This window comes from Cibotium barometz, chromosome 2 (genome assembly GCF_041138505.1).
Source record: "Cibotium barometz isolate CiBa-2024 chromosome 2, ASM4113850v1, whole genome shotgun sequence".
NCBI lineage: Eukaryota > Viridiplantae > Streptophyta > Polypodiopsida > Cyatheales > Cibotiaceae > Cibotium > Cibotium barometz.
This window is the reverse complement of record NC_141047.1, coordinates 49,617,467-49,634,136: the sequence shown is the minus strand read 5'-3', so window position 1 is coordinate 49,634,136 and position 16,670 is coordinate 49,617,467. Positions and strand designations below refer to the sequence as shown.

At 43.3% G+C, this 16,670-nt stretch overlaps 1 protein-coding gene across 1 annotated transcript; it reads right to left on the bottom strand.

Annotated features, from left to right (window-relative positions):
* Nucleotides 1-605: 605 nt before the first annotated feature.
* Nucleotides 606-14,351, bottom strand: LOC147641184 (uncharacterized). The gene is made up of 6 exons (XM_086811800.1): nt 14,193-14,351; nt 13,807-13,847; nt 13,536-13,614; nt 13,055-13,098; nt 12,920-12,970; nt 606-704 (listed from the first exon to the last, which is right to left on the bottom strand). Exons 1-6 carry the CDS (start codon nt 14,287-14,289, stop codon nt 606-608), a joined length of 411 nt encoding a protein of 136 aa, XP_086667926.1. The 5' UTR covers nt 14,290-14,351.
* Nucleotides 14,352-16,670: the final 2,319 nt, after the last annotated feature.

Genomic DNA, 16,670 nt, shown 5'->3' with positions numbered 1-16,670 from the left:
AAGAGAGAAAATACCTAAGGCTTTGATGGTCTGTTTTGATGATAAACTCACCACCCAAGAGGTAATGCTTCCAAATCTTCAAAACATGGAAGACGGCCATTTAACTCCTTGTCATAGGTGGGAGCATTCTTTTCGCATTTTGTAATCTTCTACAACTGCATGCCCTTCTTGGTTTAAGACTGCACCAATACAATCTCCTGAAACATCACATTCTACAATAAACAACTTTGACAAATCTGGAACAATCAATACCAGTGCTTTACTGGCATAAAACTTCAAAGCCTCAAAAGCTTCTTTCTCCGTCTTGGCCCACCTAAACCCCACTGCTTTCTTTGTCAAATCATGCAATGGTCCGGCAACCACTGCAAACCACTTGATGAACCTTCTGTAGTAAGAGCATAGTCCCAAAAAGCTTCTAACTTCATGCACACTAGTCAACTCTCGCCATTCCATAATAGCCTTGACCATGTCTGGATCCACTTGAATCCCATCCTTTTTCTGGACTGACTATACTGGAGAGCAAAAGGGTGAAGAACTAGGCCTAATCAAACCCTTTTCCAATAACTTATTTACTTGCTTCATAATCTCCTCCTACCAGGCTAGGCTTACATGGTAAGGTGGCCGGTTTGGAGGCGAACTCCCAGGTATGAGGTCGATCTGATGATCTTCTGGCCTCTCTGGTGGTAGTTCATCTGGTAAAGAATCTGCAAAACAATATTCATACCTCTTTGAGAAATCAATCCTCTCCGTATCCAAACTAGAGACGGACTCTTTAGGCTTAGACTCTTTATTTTTTTAGTTTTTTACAAAAAGCAAATATGAGGAAATAGACGATTTCATTGCTTTGGAAACTTGTACATGGGATATCATGGGAATAGAGTTTCCTTGGATTCCTACATTAAAAGCTACATTCTTATCTTTGAAAGGGAACTTAAACTTGCTTTGGTCCCAATCAATGGCTAGATCAGCTCTCCTATGCCAAGGCATACGAGTACAACATCACAACGGCTTAGATTTCCCATAACAAATTCTCATGATCTACATACTCTCCTATCTCAATCCTAAGTTTCCCGAGGTCTGAGATTGCATCCCTTCAAAGGCAACGCCTAATGTTCCCGGAGTGTCAAACCTCTCCTTGGGCAATTTGAGAGCTTTAATGTCATGTGCACAAAGTGTATCTACCATGTGCAACACGCACACAAGACTAGCTTCGAGGCTTGGGAAAGCTTGGAGCTAGGCAGGCTAATTGGCGAACTGGGCTAGGGATAGACTGACGGGCAGACACCCAAGTATGGACGGGCGGGTGCCCAAGTGTGGACGCCCGATGACCGGCCAAGAGCCTATAAAAGGGTGGTCAAGGTTAATCAGTTATTCATAGATTCTCATGAGTCTTTGTGAGAGCTCTATGATCAAGAGCCTGGATCTAGTGCAGACGTGCACCTGCTTCATGCAACCGAGGCCGGCAACAATCTCGAGGCCCGCGAGGGGAGCTCCGTGGCGGTATGGAATGTCACGGGATAGAGACTAGTTGGTGCGTCTTGCTAGTTAGCTCAGCTTGTGGCTCGGTGGGGATAGCCAAGACTTGTGGGTTTCGCCCACGGCTGTCATGGTTGGGAGGTGAGTCACGCCTGCACCCCCTTCAAGTTGTTTGGCTTTGTTTTGCAGGTTTCGAGTCCTGTTTCAGGAGCGCTCTACGAGGAGTTCCATGGGGATTTGACATTTAATGATCCGAGGATGGATATAATGGTGAGTAGCACCAATATCAAAGTGGATAAGAACACGCTGATTGGCAACCTTGAACGATGGGATTCTCAGGAAAAATTAGGAATATTCTGAAATTATTTTTAGAAATCCTAAAATTTGGTATTTTTAAAATATCAATGATATTTTGGTAAAATTAATTGCTAAAAATTTTCTGGAAAAATATAGGTTTGGAATGCCATAAGATAGGTTTGGTGGAATTCAAAATTATTATATTTTGAGGCCCTAGAAAATTAGAAAAAATTAAGAAAAAATCATGATAATTCTTTTTCTCGAGAATTTAATATTTTCGAGGGTTATTTAATGTTGAAGTACGTTTCCTCGTGCTGACATTAGATAGATGCGGGTTATTCGCATATTATTAATACGATTATACCTCGTATTAATGGATATTTATGTTTGGATTAATTCTAAACGATGTATTCATGATTTTTTACCATTGTTTAGCCATTCTTTTTGGACATGTTCCTTAATTTCTTTTGATGGCTATAATTTACGTTCAAAGTGTGTTTCACCTTTGACACTTTTCCATGATAATTTATTTTGGCACTTATTAAAGTGTGGATTATGCTTAATTTCTTAAGCCTAAGATAAATTCTATCATGGGTTAGTTGATCGGTTTGTTTTGGTGGATTTTTATTGGATGTTTTCCAAGTTTTATATGGACTCATCAGGTTTTGCCTAGATCACTTATGTATAGGGTTTTCTTATTGAGTGCTACACACATGTGTTTCACTTTTTTACTTTGGAGTTTTATTTGAACAACACAACGTTCATATACTCCGGATTGATGAGTTAGCCACCAATTTTAATGCTTCTTTTGACATGATTAATGTCCATTAGATGGTATGCATTGATTTTTATGATCAACTATGGTGTTTATGGATTGGAGGGGCTTCTATGCTTTTATCCATGGTTTTATAAGGATCTTTTGATCTTTTGAATAATTACATGTGCTTTGAAGATAGCATTTGCCTTCGTTTTTTGCACGTAATTTTGGAGTATATTTTTTGTACTCTTGTACATATTCCAACTCGAATACCTAGTTACTTATAGATCTAGGTGAGTTATTTTTCTATCCTAACTTTATTGTGTTTTGGGTAGTTATCATTAGGAAGGCGCCAATAATTCAATTTCTTTTCTAATGATGTACTTAGAAGGAGTTATTCCTTGATGTAGTCTGAAGTATATAGAGACAGGTTTAGTATGTGAAAGTCTGGATAAGGCCATCTTATTCCTTTTATACAGGATTTTATTCATGTTTTCCCAGACGGCATACTAGGGAGTTTCAAATTGTTAAGGTATGTATGGGTGGTATCATGGTGGTATGGGACGCTAGTGACCCCTCACATATATTATCTTATGGGATAATTTGGACTCAAGAGTCACAGCCGCAGCCAAGCTCCTTGCTTGAGATGCAGATACGTGCATTGGAGATTCGACAACGAGAAGACGACGCCATGCGACGAGTGGAACACGAGCGTTACCTCAGAGCTTTGGACGCCAGATTGACACCGACGGCGCCCTCGAATCATTTTCCCGAGAAAATGAATTTCAGTAAGTATAATGGTAAACTCGATCCCACAACTCTTTATTCATGGTTGCATCAATTTGAAGCTTACTTTGCCGCAGTCAGGAAAACAGATACTGACAAAGTGATCTTAGCTAGTTGGTACTTGGAAGGTAAGGCCATTCCTTGGTGGACTCAGTGGGCTCCTGCCCACACCAGAGCAGGTATGGCAGCTTATGTGTGGGACGAGTTCGTCCGCGACCTTAAGCAGCGGTTTCTACCGCCCCACTACCTTGAGCGACTCGAAGACGAGTTCAGGGGAGCGCGTCAGAATGCGCAACCAGTCCTTCAGTTTGCCAATAAAATTTCGACCTTGTGTCTACAATTAGGCTTATCTGATTCGGACAAGAAAGGGCAGTTTTTGTATGGCCTGGACACGCAAATCCAATGGGAGGTGCGTATGTTTAGGCCAGCCACCTTTGAGGACGCACTCTCGCTTGCGCAGAGTGCAGAAATGAAACACAATGGTGGCAAGCCCAAGACTTCCCAGCCGGCTTCTCCCAAGGCTAACGCCTCGGGGGGCAAAAGCCAGAACCAGACGGGGTCTTTCCCAGGACAGAGCCCGGGAGCCTCTGGCTCCAAGAACTCGAACAATGTGTCTAAGCTTACTCCAGACCAGAAAGCGGAGGCAGGCAAGACAGGTGGCAAGTTGAGTGCTGAGGAGCTTTCTCAGTACAAGAAGGAGGGTAGATGTTTCTTTTGTCACACAAAGGGACACAGTTCTCGGGATTGTCCGAAGAAGCCTCCAAAGGCCGCCGTCGCCTCCACAGCTTCCGTGGTGAGCACAGCTCCCACACAGACCCCAGCGGCTACCCCTAGTTCTTCAACCCCCGGTGCTTCAGTTGGAGCAATTATTAGCCGGGAGCTTGAAGATAAGCAGAAGGGCGCCATGACCAGGAGTATGAGCGCAACGAATTGCTCAAGTCCTTTGGCTACATAGGTGGCCAGAGAGTCGTTGTCTTGTTTGACAGCGGCAGCACGGAAGATGTGGTCATGGAACAGGCCGCTAGGCGTGCCCGTTTCGAGCTGACTCCGGTGGACAAACACAGGGGGTTTTAGCACAGGTATGACAACGAGCGTCAAGTATGAAGCTCTAGGTGCTAAGTTAGTGATTCAGGGCATAGAGTTTGTGCGTGACTTTATGGTTGCCCCTCTTGTAGGAGCAGACATAATTTTGGGTATCCAGTGGTTTCACAAGTTTCTTCCTGATGTCAAGTGGGACAAGCACACGTTCCAGATCAATCGGAATGTGTCAAACACCCCGGTGACCATTAAGTGTGAGCCAGGTATTCCAAACTTTCCGCTCATAAGCCACTTGCAGGCTAAGCGAGCAGTCAAGAAAGGCGCACAGTGTGCGATGATTTACATCCAGACAGCCCAGACGGTGGCCAGTGCTTCCGAGAAGTACTCAGTTCTCCATGAAAAGTTCCAGAAGATTTTTCTTCGGGACAATCTCCCTCCCCAGCTCCCCCCGTCCAGACCGGAGGATCATAGGATTAACCTCCTTCCAGGCTCGGAGCCCCCGAGCAAGTTTCCGTATCGCCTGTCTAAGGCAATGGAATCGGAGTTGGACCGCCAACTCCAAGAATTGTTGCAAGCTGGCTTCATCAGCCCCAGCGTGTCGCCATTTGCAGCACCGATCTTGTTTGTCAAGAAGAAAGATGGGTCTTCTCGATTGTGTGTCGATTATCGTGCACTCAACAAGCTGACTATCAAGAGCAGATTCCTGATGCCTCGAATTGACTATATTCTCGAGAGGCTGAATGGAGCTAAGGTGTTCTCTAAATTGGATTTAAAGAGTGGATACCACCAGGTATGGATTGTAGAGGGGGACATCCCCAAAACAACCTTCCGTACAAAACGGGCCCACTATGAATTTGTGGTCATGCCATTTGGTTTGACGAACGCCCCAGCTACATTTAACCGCATGATGATGCATATTTTCCGGGAGTTGATTGGAGAGTGTGAGTTCATATTTCTGGACGACACACTCATATTTTCAGCTACAGTTGAGCAGCATGACATTGATGTGGAGAAAGTCCTTAAGTTGCTGGAAAGCAACGAGCTCTATGTCAATGAAAAGAAGTCAGAATTTTATCTGTTCCAGGTACATTACTTGGGATATATAATTAGTGCCGAAGGCATTCAACTTGATCCGGCTAAAGTGGCTGAGATTGTTAACTGGGAAGTACCTCAGACCGCTTATGACATTAGATCATTTGTGGGTATATGCCAGGCATATTCCACCCACATTGACAAGTTTTCTGATCTCTCGACAAACCTCACCGATCTGCTAAAGGGAGTGAAAACAAGAAGGCAAAAGATTTGAATGACTCCACGAGCATTGGAGGCATTCCAGAACCTCAAGGTGGCTTTGTCAAAAGCGCCTTGTTTAGCCCTTGCCTCGTGGGACGAACCATTTCAAGTGATCACCGATGCGAGTAACATCGCAATTGGAGGTGTATTGTAACAGAATGGTCATCCAGTAGCTTACATGTCTCGTAAGTTACTGCCCGCCGAAAAGAACTACTCAGGCTATGATCGTGAACTCCTAGCAGTTATACAGGCCTTGAAACATTGGAAACATTTCCTATATGGCCGTGACTTCGAGGTTCGCACTGACCATCAGGCATTGCGCTGGATTCAGACGATGCCAAGTGCACAGTGGAGTGATCGACAACACCGCTGGAGTCAGATATTCCAGCAGTTTGGTGGTATGATTGAGTACCTTCCAGGAAAGGCCAATCCAGTGGCCGATGCTTTGAGCAGGAAGGGACAAGTATCTGCAATTCAGACCACTAGACTTGACCTTGTTGGTACAGGACTAGAAGACATGAAGCACACGTACGCGGATTCCGAGGAATTCGGTACTCAGTGGGAACAGACATTGGATACCACAAGACCATGCCATTTTTTGATACGCGATGGTTGGCTTTTCTACAAAGGCCGACTATGTGTCATGAAGTCATTCCGGGCAGCTCTTCTCCATGATGCCCATGACGCCATTACAGGTGGTCATAGGGGCATGAATTCGACTCTGGAGAAATTAGAACGGCAATACTATTGGCCAAAGATGAGGCATGATGTGTTTACATATGTACAACGCTGTGACATTTGTCAAAAGGTGAAAGCTCCTCGTGGAAAGAAGATAGGGTTGTTACAGCCTTTGCCAATTCCTGAGGGTCCTTTCCAGGACATTTCGATGGACTTTGTCACAAATCTGCCTCCCAGTCCGAGTAAGCGTAATACGCAGTGTTTAACTATTGTTGATAGGTTCAGCAAATTTGTTATGCTTATTCCTTGCAGGGCCAATGTGACCGCCGAGGATGTTGCCCAGCTATTCATTCGGCATTGGTACCCGATTGGCGGGATTCCTAGAACCATAGTGTCAGACCGAGATGCCAAGTTTACCAGTCATTTTTGGAGGGCATTGTTTGATAATTTTGGTACTAAGCTGAATTTTTCCAGTGCATTCCACCCACAGACAGATGGCCAGACAGAGATATACAACCAATTGGTCTTTGATGTGCTGAAGTGTTATGTTCACGATCAACAAGGTAAGTGGGAAGCGTTTTTGCCTTTAGTTCAAGCTGTTTTGAATGACTCTTTTTCTTCAGCTATTGGCAGGACTCCATATGAGGCAGCGTTTGGAAGGCCTTTCCAATCGTTGTTAACCAGGACTTCGTCTTTAGTACCTGAGGCGAACAGAGTGACGGAGTCTTACCAGGAGATCCTAGAGTCCGTTAAAGACAAATTGGCTAAAGCGCAAGAGGCCTACACTCGACAGGCCAATAAAGACCGAAGGGACATGAAGTTTTCGGAAGGGGATTGGGTGTATCTTCGGATTATGAAGCAAAGATTGAAGCAGGTGGGCAAACGATGCCCAAAGTTGTCTTTCAGGAGCTTCGGACCATTTCCCATCCGGAAAAAGATTAATGAGGTGTCTATGCAGTTAAAGCTACCTCCGAGTTGGACTATGCACGATGTATTTCATGTCAGTTGGTTAAAGCCATATGTAGGTCCACCCCCTTCAGAGGTCAAAGACGAAGCGGAACCAGACATTATTGATGAAGCAGAAGTAATGGTTCCAGAACAGATCCTTCTGCACCGTTTCAAGCATGGCTCAGGCCGAAGACTACAACAGTTCCTCACGAAGTTTCAGGACTGAGGAACTCATGAAGCGATATGGCTCGACAAAGAATTTTTCGAAGACTATCCGGCATTATTGACGGATTATTTGGAGGCTATGCAGCTTCCGTCAAGTTAAGCAGAAGGGGATGTCACGTGCATCCCACACTTGGATGCCACGTAGACATTTCTGTACAGAAGGTGCAGGACCTGGGATGGTGAACTGGTCCCATGTGAGCCCAGTCTGGGACGAGTCAGCCAGGGATCCATCTCAGTCGTCCGAGGTCAGGTGTGCATTGTCCTGCACACGAGTCCAAGGTCAGGTGTGCACTGTCCTGCACATGAAACAGTGCTAGTCCGCGCTGTGAGTCTCCCTCTGGAATGATGTCAGATGTTCTGTGTATCTAGTTTGCAACCGGATGCCAGACCTCTGTGGGCATGTAGGTTTGCATGTAGAGATGGGGCCAGCCCATAGGGCTACCCCAGTGCGAAGATTTGCACTCTTAGTGTGGGCATGGGGGAGATGTAGAACCACCCCCAAGGGGCCAGGAGGGCCCAGGCTGTGCCCACCAGCCATGGCATGGGCTGGAAGGGCTGTCGGCCAGCCCTAGGGCTTCTAGACAGGCAGCCGACAGGGCTAAAAGCCCTACCCAGCAGGTCGGCCAGGTGTGGGGGGCAGTCCCACACCCATGCACAGGGCTGCCCAGCAGCCTGGCACTGTCCCAGCAGGCATGCGCAGAGTGGCCAGCAGGTTGCATAGTGTGAAAGCATATTATTGCTAAAGACCTAGTCGTGAGGCTTTTATAAAGCTGGCCGACTGGATGCTAAGGGGAGTATAAATACTCCAGGCAAGAAACAATGAAGGCATCTCAGTCTTCACCAAGTGCTCAAGCCAATCAAGGGCCAGTCAAGCCAAGGAGATTGCCAAGCAAAGGGGTGGACTTCTGAAGGTCAAGGGCAAGATTTTCCAGCCAAGAAAAGGTCAAGTTTTCTGTATTTGTTTTCAGATTTACATCATTCTAATAAAGCAAATACACCATCCGTGGTGGGGGCCCTACAGAGGGTAATTGGGACCCAATACTGTGTCCTCTCCATCTCCCCCTTCTCTCTCTATTTTCTGCACATCTCCTTTCAGTTTGTGCGTTAATTTCCGTCGCGAAAAGAGTGCTGATTTTTGAGTTTTAAAGTACCGATCCTTCTCCGAAGCTTCCGCATATTACACCTATGTTCCACATGAACCTGATATGGTACATGAATTAAGGGAAAAAAAACTTTATAGTTGACTTATCCTTGAGGTTAAAATTAGGTGGAAAGATAGGGAAATTGAGGATTCGACTTGGTAGTCGGTTGAGATTGTTCAGTGCAGTTCTCCTTCTTTTCATTGCAAGAGTGCAATGTTTTGAGAGAGGGGAAGTATGTTATATGTACATTATATGTGCTATGTTATATACACATTATGTGTGCATATACTAGGAGGCTAACCCACATTAGGCTTGTGTGCATGGGAGCATGGGAACAAGCTCTAGTGGAGCATGGGTTAGGACTAACCTTAAGGGTTAAGGTTAGGGTCAGGCATCCAAGGATCACACATAAGGAATGGAAAGTCAAGAGTCACTTGAGGGCCCTCCTATATAATAGGGGCATGGGGCACACTCAAGGGAGCTTGGGGAGCTTGAGGGCTTGGAGGCTTATGCTATGGTCTCTTGTGTAGAGGTCCATATCTACTCATCTATCATTTCACACTATAGCTACATGCTATTGGATTGAAGTTATACCTCTTGATGGTATGGGACATCAAGGTAGAGGTATGATGTATTTCATTTATTATTCATGTGTGCATCCCTTGGACTCGGGGGTGGTTGGGTGGTTGAGTTTATGCCTGATTTATGCATAACAATTATCTAGAGAGATCTTAGGGTTTTAACACAAAGTGAGACAAGTGGCCTCACACTTGTCACTTCAGCTATTGTGTGGCTCTCCACTTGTCATTGTAGCCTTCTCTTGCCATTTTAGCTCATGGGAGGCCCAAATCTATAAATTGGAGCCTTCTCTCTTCATTAACGGAGGCTCTCTTGCTACACACTAGCCTCTACCACCGTTACAAGCTTCCCTAATGATGGCTACTCTCTTTCTCTCTCTCTTGAAGGCTGCCCATGAAGAATACCGGCTGTTGGGGACTGTTTTGGAGGCTTCCATCGCGAAGAAATACTGAAGGCAAGGGTATTTAATCATTTATTATGATTTCTAGCCATTGTACTTGTTGTACCAACCCTTGTACTTACTGTACCAGCCACTGTAATGGCTGTACAAGCCCTTGTACCTACTGTACCAGCCATTGTACCGGCTCTACCAGCCCTTGTACTTGTTGTACCTACTATACCAGCCATTGTACTAGCTGTACCAGCCACTATACCTGCTGTACCAACCAATGTTCTGGCTGTACCAACCCTTGTACCGATTGTACCAGCCACTGTATCTATTGTACCAGCTGAATGGAGAGCTGACCTTGCTGTACCAGCTCTATTGCATGAAGACCCGTGGTTTTTGGGGAAGAATCAGTACCCACACGAAGGTATATGGATTATATTGTTGGCTCGGCATTTCTACAGCCTATGTTCCGGCTTGGTTGCCTCATGTTGGGCTGTGTTATCGCATTTGTATATGGATAATCCGGCATCTCCCGTGGGGAGAGTAAGGCCCTCAAAGCTTATACATGATATTATTCTCCTTGGGTAATAAAATACTCCAAGGGGGGGGATCGGCCCATTCCGGCCTCTATGTGGTGTCACATGTGCAAGATCCATTTTCAGCATTTGTGGATGTTTTGTGCAGCTTTATGAATTATGCAAAGTGATGATGAATATATGTTAAGGTTGTGGCCATGTTTAAATGTTTTAATATGCATTGATGGTATCAACAAGTGTGTCAAAGACCCTAGTCCCCCGAGCACCCGCCGCAAGTTACATTGGTATCAGAGCATAGGCTTTCTTGGGAGTGGAGGCTTCCTTCTATCAATAAGGAAGAGAAAAGATCTCAAGTGGGGACCACACTTACCATCATTGCTGTTAAGCATGGCAAGCCGCTTCATAGCTTATGAAGCAAGAGCATGAGCAATAGACAGCTTGTTGATCTAAGGATTTATGAATTCACAGAATTTATCTTGGATGTATGGAGTTGGCTTTATGTGCACACATTTAGCACTCTTTCCATATGAATATTGTGGATTATATTATCAAGCTTACAGGCAAGCTATATGGAGATATATCTCAGGATATCTTAAGGATATGGTGACGAGATATTTCTTTTGGCTTCATGACCAACCTGGCAAAGAAAAGCTAAGTATACTTTGAGTTTGCAAAGTTGGTGCTTTTGCTATTTACTATGAAGTGTTTTTGATGTTCACTGACCCTTGTATAGCCATGCAAGGAGAAAGGTGGTGGTGTTTGCCTTGAGATGGTTTCAGGGAAACATTGTTTATGACTCCCTTTATTGGCATGGATTATATCTATGGAGATTTCTTTCTTGGACGAGATTTATTTAGATATTGGGCTTAACAAGCAATTTCTACGGACGAATCTGTCCCAGTTTATAGAGAAGAAATCTTTGTATATCTCATGGATATAATGCTTTTATGGATAAAAGTCTACCTCTACTCCAAGGTGTGTGGTTAGCACGGAGTATGTGGTAAGAGTTATGGTATACAAGAATTATGGTATACAGGTCTATGGATTCCTGGACTCTTTTCTAGGGATTTGGATCCATCCTCAGGTTTATGGATTATGTTTATGACTCCCTTTTACTGAGATGGATTATTCTTTATGGCTCCCTTTATTTGGGATGCATTGGACTTATGAAACTCATTGTTTACATACCCTGTGTAGTGTTCTCTTGTCCTATGTACTCTCTTGAAGATTGTTTCTACCATGTGTGGGTGGAACAATAGAGAGCAGATGGAAGGGAACATGGATACTTCAGAGGGTAGTGTCGAGCACAACATACCGTGTGTAGTGTTCTCTTGTCCTACATGCTCTCTTGAAGATTGTTTCTACCATATCTGGGTGGAACAATAGAGAGCAGATGGAAGGGAACATGGGCACTTAAGAGGGTAGTGTGAGTTGGTGGCCGAAATGCCTACAAACTATTGGTGGCCGAAATGCCTATAAACTATGTGTAGCAGAAATGCTTATGGAACACCAGGCTATCTATGCCTGCGCGACGAGTGATTGTTTTATCTTGTTACTTGAGCCCACCTCTCATCCAAGGTGTGTGGTTAGAGTACCAACACGGAGTGCAAGTGATAAAGTGGACATGATACCTGGTTGGCTTGGATTATGATATCTCGACTTATGGGACTGTTTTGTCTCGACTTATGGGACTATTTTGTCTCGCCCATTTTTTTGGGACATAGATTTATTTATCTTTATGCCATATTATGAAGAACCAGCTTTTCTGTCACCATGGTTTGTGCTCTTGAATGGCACCAATTTGTGTGCATAGCACATGTTTCTGTGCGAGGCACTAGTTTCTTGTGCATGGCACTTATTTAAGTGTCTTAACACCTGGTGCAAGCCCCCGTTCACACGGTCACTACCACATATGTATAATCCTACAATCAATGGTTCTTAAGGGGGGGAGTATGTTACATCCCAAGGCTTATCAAGGTTAAGACCTTCAGGTTAGGTTAACCATAGCCTAGGGATTAGGCATCTTCATTGGAGGTTAGTAGCTTTTATAAGACATTTGCTGCTATATTTGGCTCCTAGTTTATATAGGAGGCCTATATAAGTGACTTTATGAGTCAATTTGAAGGAGAGCTCCTCACCGAGGCCTCGAGATTACTCAGTGCTTAAATCTGATGGGTGTGTACTCGTGATTGACGACGCCATTCTGCAATGATAGCCCTTCTTTGCTTATACTGCTCCCATCCATGAAGGACAATAATGACTTGCTTACCTAGGCTTGACCTAATTGCATACAAGACTCGTCTAATTGCAAAATAACACTTAACCTAGCAGCAAGAAATCTTAAAGCAATCTGTGCTAGCATAAAATTGGCTGCACATATTGGCTGCCTTAGAAAACCTACCATGGATGACCTATCAGAAGGCTTAAAGAAAGGTTGACCTAATGCTCTGATACTAATGTGACATGCTAACTATGTGGAAGTGTGCTTGATCAGTGATTAGCACTAAACATGAAAGATTAATGCTAATCAAACTAATAATAGAGAAGAGATGTAAACCCTGATCTACTGTATATTCCAAAACATGAATATGTACAATGATAATCTGGGATCTTGACTGAGATCCAGTTCATGCATATGTACAATGATAATCTGGGATCTTGACTGAGATCCAGTTAATGCATGGATCTAATGTATCATTTTTTATTTCACACCCACTCAATATCACCCCATTATAAATAAATAAAAGAGGGCAAAATGCATAAAGTTCACACTTACTATTTGATGTAAACCGAAAAAAATTGGAGTCCACATGAAATTCAAGAGCAGCTGTGGCAAAAAAACAACAAATTTTCTTCAGGAAAATGTTCTGTTTTTTAGAATGTGAGCTAGACATTCTCAGTAGTTACTAACCTGAAAGGCATAAACTGCAAGTGGTATACATTGCCCTTTAAACCCTGCACATAACCGCTTGAAGCATAAGCAGCATGTTATAAATATATTTTTCCCTTTGATCAATGCAGCTCCTTTTTAAAATTTAAATACATAAATGTGTGTGTGCATGCATGCATACAAATATATATGTATGCATATTTGTGTGTGTGTGTGCACGCGCGCGGGGGGGAGGGGGGGGGAGAGAGACAGAGAGAGAGAGAGAGAGAGAGAGAGAGATGTACACACATGCACACACTCACTCACGCGCACAACACACGTGCGTGCACGCACACAAACACAAACACACACACACACACACAAAATTTCTACATCATGTAAAACTTGGCTCAGCTATCTATCAACAATTGTAGGAAAATCTCTTTTTTATAAATTAAAAAATAATAATAAATTCTTTATCACAGTTTGACTGTTTTTTCCTGTTTGCCACCAAGAGGCTCACCTCCGTGAAGCCAAACCAACCAAGATGACACGCCCATCAGAATATAAAGAATTGTCCAAACAACAGGGAAAGCCCAATTCTGCACACCCCCCACCCACCCCCCCCCCCCAAAAAAAAAGGTCAATAAATGCAATGTACGAAACTATTTTGGTGAGCATTATTCAAGCATAAATGCCAAAAAAAAATATCACTAAATTGCACGATATTAAACGAATTTTGATGTATAGAATCGCTGAAATTGAAAGAGAAGGTAAAATCGCAGATATAGTACCGGAGGGGTCCATGGAGGCTTCTTGAGCTGCCTGTACCAGTCTGCAAACAAGAGACGGCACAGAAGAAATTTTTTATTTTTATGTTTTCGTATAGGCAATTGGCGTAAAAATCCACAACGTAGCTTTTTTTAAAAGCAAACTTCACAGCTTTTTTATTTTAAAAAAACCATAGTTTAGCTTTTTAAGAAGCACATTTTCACAGGCTTCCTGCGGAAAACGATTGATTTGAATTCTTTTTTCAATGCTAAAATGAGAAAATATCAGACTTGCCAAGAAATCCTGCACATGAAGGTCACATTTTTGGGGGGGGGGGGGGGGGGGGGGGGTCATTTTCTTAAAATTAATGCATGAAAAATTGGTTTTAAAAAAAAGGAAGAGCGTTTACCACTGTCGCCCCCGCTGCTGAAGAGAGCTCCGATGAAGCTCAGGCCCAGAGGGAAGGCAACAGACAGGATCAACCCCACAATCGCCCCAAGCTCCATGGGCGCTCTCTCTAATTGTCAGAAGGTAACTCCGATAACATCCTCGCATTGCTCGCCATAGCCTTTTTGTATTATTATTCTTACTACTATTTTTATTATCCTAATAATTTATTCGCTAATACATAGTTAGAGAGAGGGGATTTAAGTTACAAAGTAACGATCATTTAGTCTCAAATCTTTTAAGAAGAGATCAAGATTTTTACAGTTTAAGTTAGTTTAGCAAGAGAAGAGGAAGGAATAAAAAATCCTCGTTTTGAATCTTAAAGAAATCTTCTTTCGATGGTACTTATACTTTAGTATGTTTTGAATCTTAAATGGTACTTCTTTCAATGGTACTACTTATACCTTAGTCGTTCTTAATCTTAAATGGTACTTATACCGTAGTCTTTCTTTTGCAAATTGCAAGCCAAAAACAAAAGCGTGAAGGATTGTCTTTTAGGTAAACTTTCTAGTGAATAATTCAAGAGTAGAAAGAGGGTGGGTGGGTGGGTGTGTGTGTGTGTGTGTGTGTGAGAGAGAGAGAGAGAGAGAGAGAGAGAGGTATTAACGTCGGTAGAATGCAACACAAGGGCATATACGACCAATGGTGGGTGGGTGGGTGTGTGTGTGTGTGTGTGTGTGAGAGAGAGAGAGAGAGAGAGAGAGAGAGAGAAAGAGGAAAGGAAAAGGGGAGAGAGGGAGAGAGATTTCATGGCCACCCCATGAATCAAGAATAGTTGCACAAGAAATTCCCTCTCTTTGTTAGACACACGGGTATGTGATAACTCAAAGCACCTCATGGAGAGCACTCCTCAAATTTTAAGGGTGAGGTCCCCATTATTTCATTTCAAAGATAGGAATTAACCACTTTTCTTTGTGTTTATGTAAAAGCTATTAAATTACTACTCAAAATTAAGATTTTCTTAATCTTTTCATTCCGTTATGTGAAGAGTAAAATGCCCCGAGAAGAGCTTCAAATTTGAGGGTTGCTTGAGAGCTTCTTCATATTTCAAGCCATGTTTGGAGAATTTGAAGGGGGCATTAAAGTGTGAGAATAATGAAAATATAGGAGTTGTCTCCCATGTTCAAGATCATCTTTTGTATTAAATGCTTAAGAAATTAAGCCCTGCTCTAGTCCTGATGTTTAAGTTAAGAGCTTACCTTGGCCTTGGCAAATCAAATGTCGGTGGGTCTTATCTTTGAGTTGCAATTGTAACTCCCCGATGTAGGTGTGTTAACCCCGATGTTCAAGTCAAGACCTTACCTTAGCCTTGGCAAAATAAATATCATAGGGTCTTATCTTCGAACCGCAATTATAACTCCCTAATGTAAGTGTCCTACCTCGTTCATCGCATCCTAAAGAAAGAGCTCTCTTTGCCTAGATGAAGGCAAGAAGACAATGGTCCATGGCTAGATGGAGGCAAGAAGATAATGGTCCATGGCAATGGGAGTGAAGAAAGAGCTCTCTTTTCTTAGAAGGAGATAAGAAGACAATGGCCTTCACAATGGTTCTCTCTCACACAAAAGGTGAGGAACCTAACGAGAGGGAGCAACCTACAGATGCAAATAATCCAAATAGCATGTAAGAATCCAGTAGCATATGAGCAAGCAAGAGTAGAGAATGCTGGATGTGAAAGAAGATGCTTTGCACATACTCACAGACAAAACACGCACACGAGCTCAAAGAGTGACAGAGATAATAGCGATAGCTGGAATGTACTCGAATAAGATAATAAGTGAGTGGAGTACAACTTTAGTAGCCCTAGGGCTTACGTGGTTGTTAACACATTAAGGGTGTATTCCACAGGGAAAAAACCCTTGCCACAACATAGGGTAAAAAGTGCCCGTGATCAACTATGTTCACACCTAAACTTCTCGGGGAGGCAGAAGATGGCATGAACAGATACAAGGTGTAGTAAACTACCCTAGTAGAGATAATAAGTTTAGAGCTTGTTGAGCATGGAGTTGTTCCCTGACATAGTGATAATGTACCTGTGCTTTGTCCGTGCATAGGAAACTAGATTTCGTGCAACTACTAATGCGCTCCGACTGTCAATGTAAAGGGTGGTAGCAGACTGCTATCTGATACCAAGATCAGCCAAAAGACGGTGAAGCCAGACACACTCCACAGTAGTTGTGAATATTACCCTGTATTCAGCTTCACAACTAGATGAGTCTACAACTGCTTCTTATCGAGCCATGAGATGCCAAGAAGGAAACAGTATCCATTGGTTGACACTCTTGTGTCGGAACATCCTGATTTGTGTAGGCAGACAAGCATAAAGAAGGCTCACTGCTATAAAAGAAGGAAAAAGTATCCATTGGTTGACACTCTTGTGTTGGAACATCCTAATCTGTGTAGGCATACAAGCATAAAGAAGACGCACTGCTGTAAAAGAATA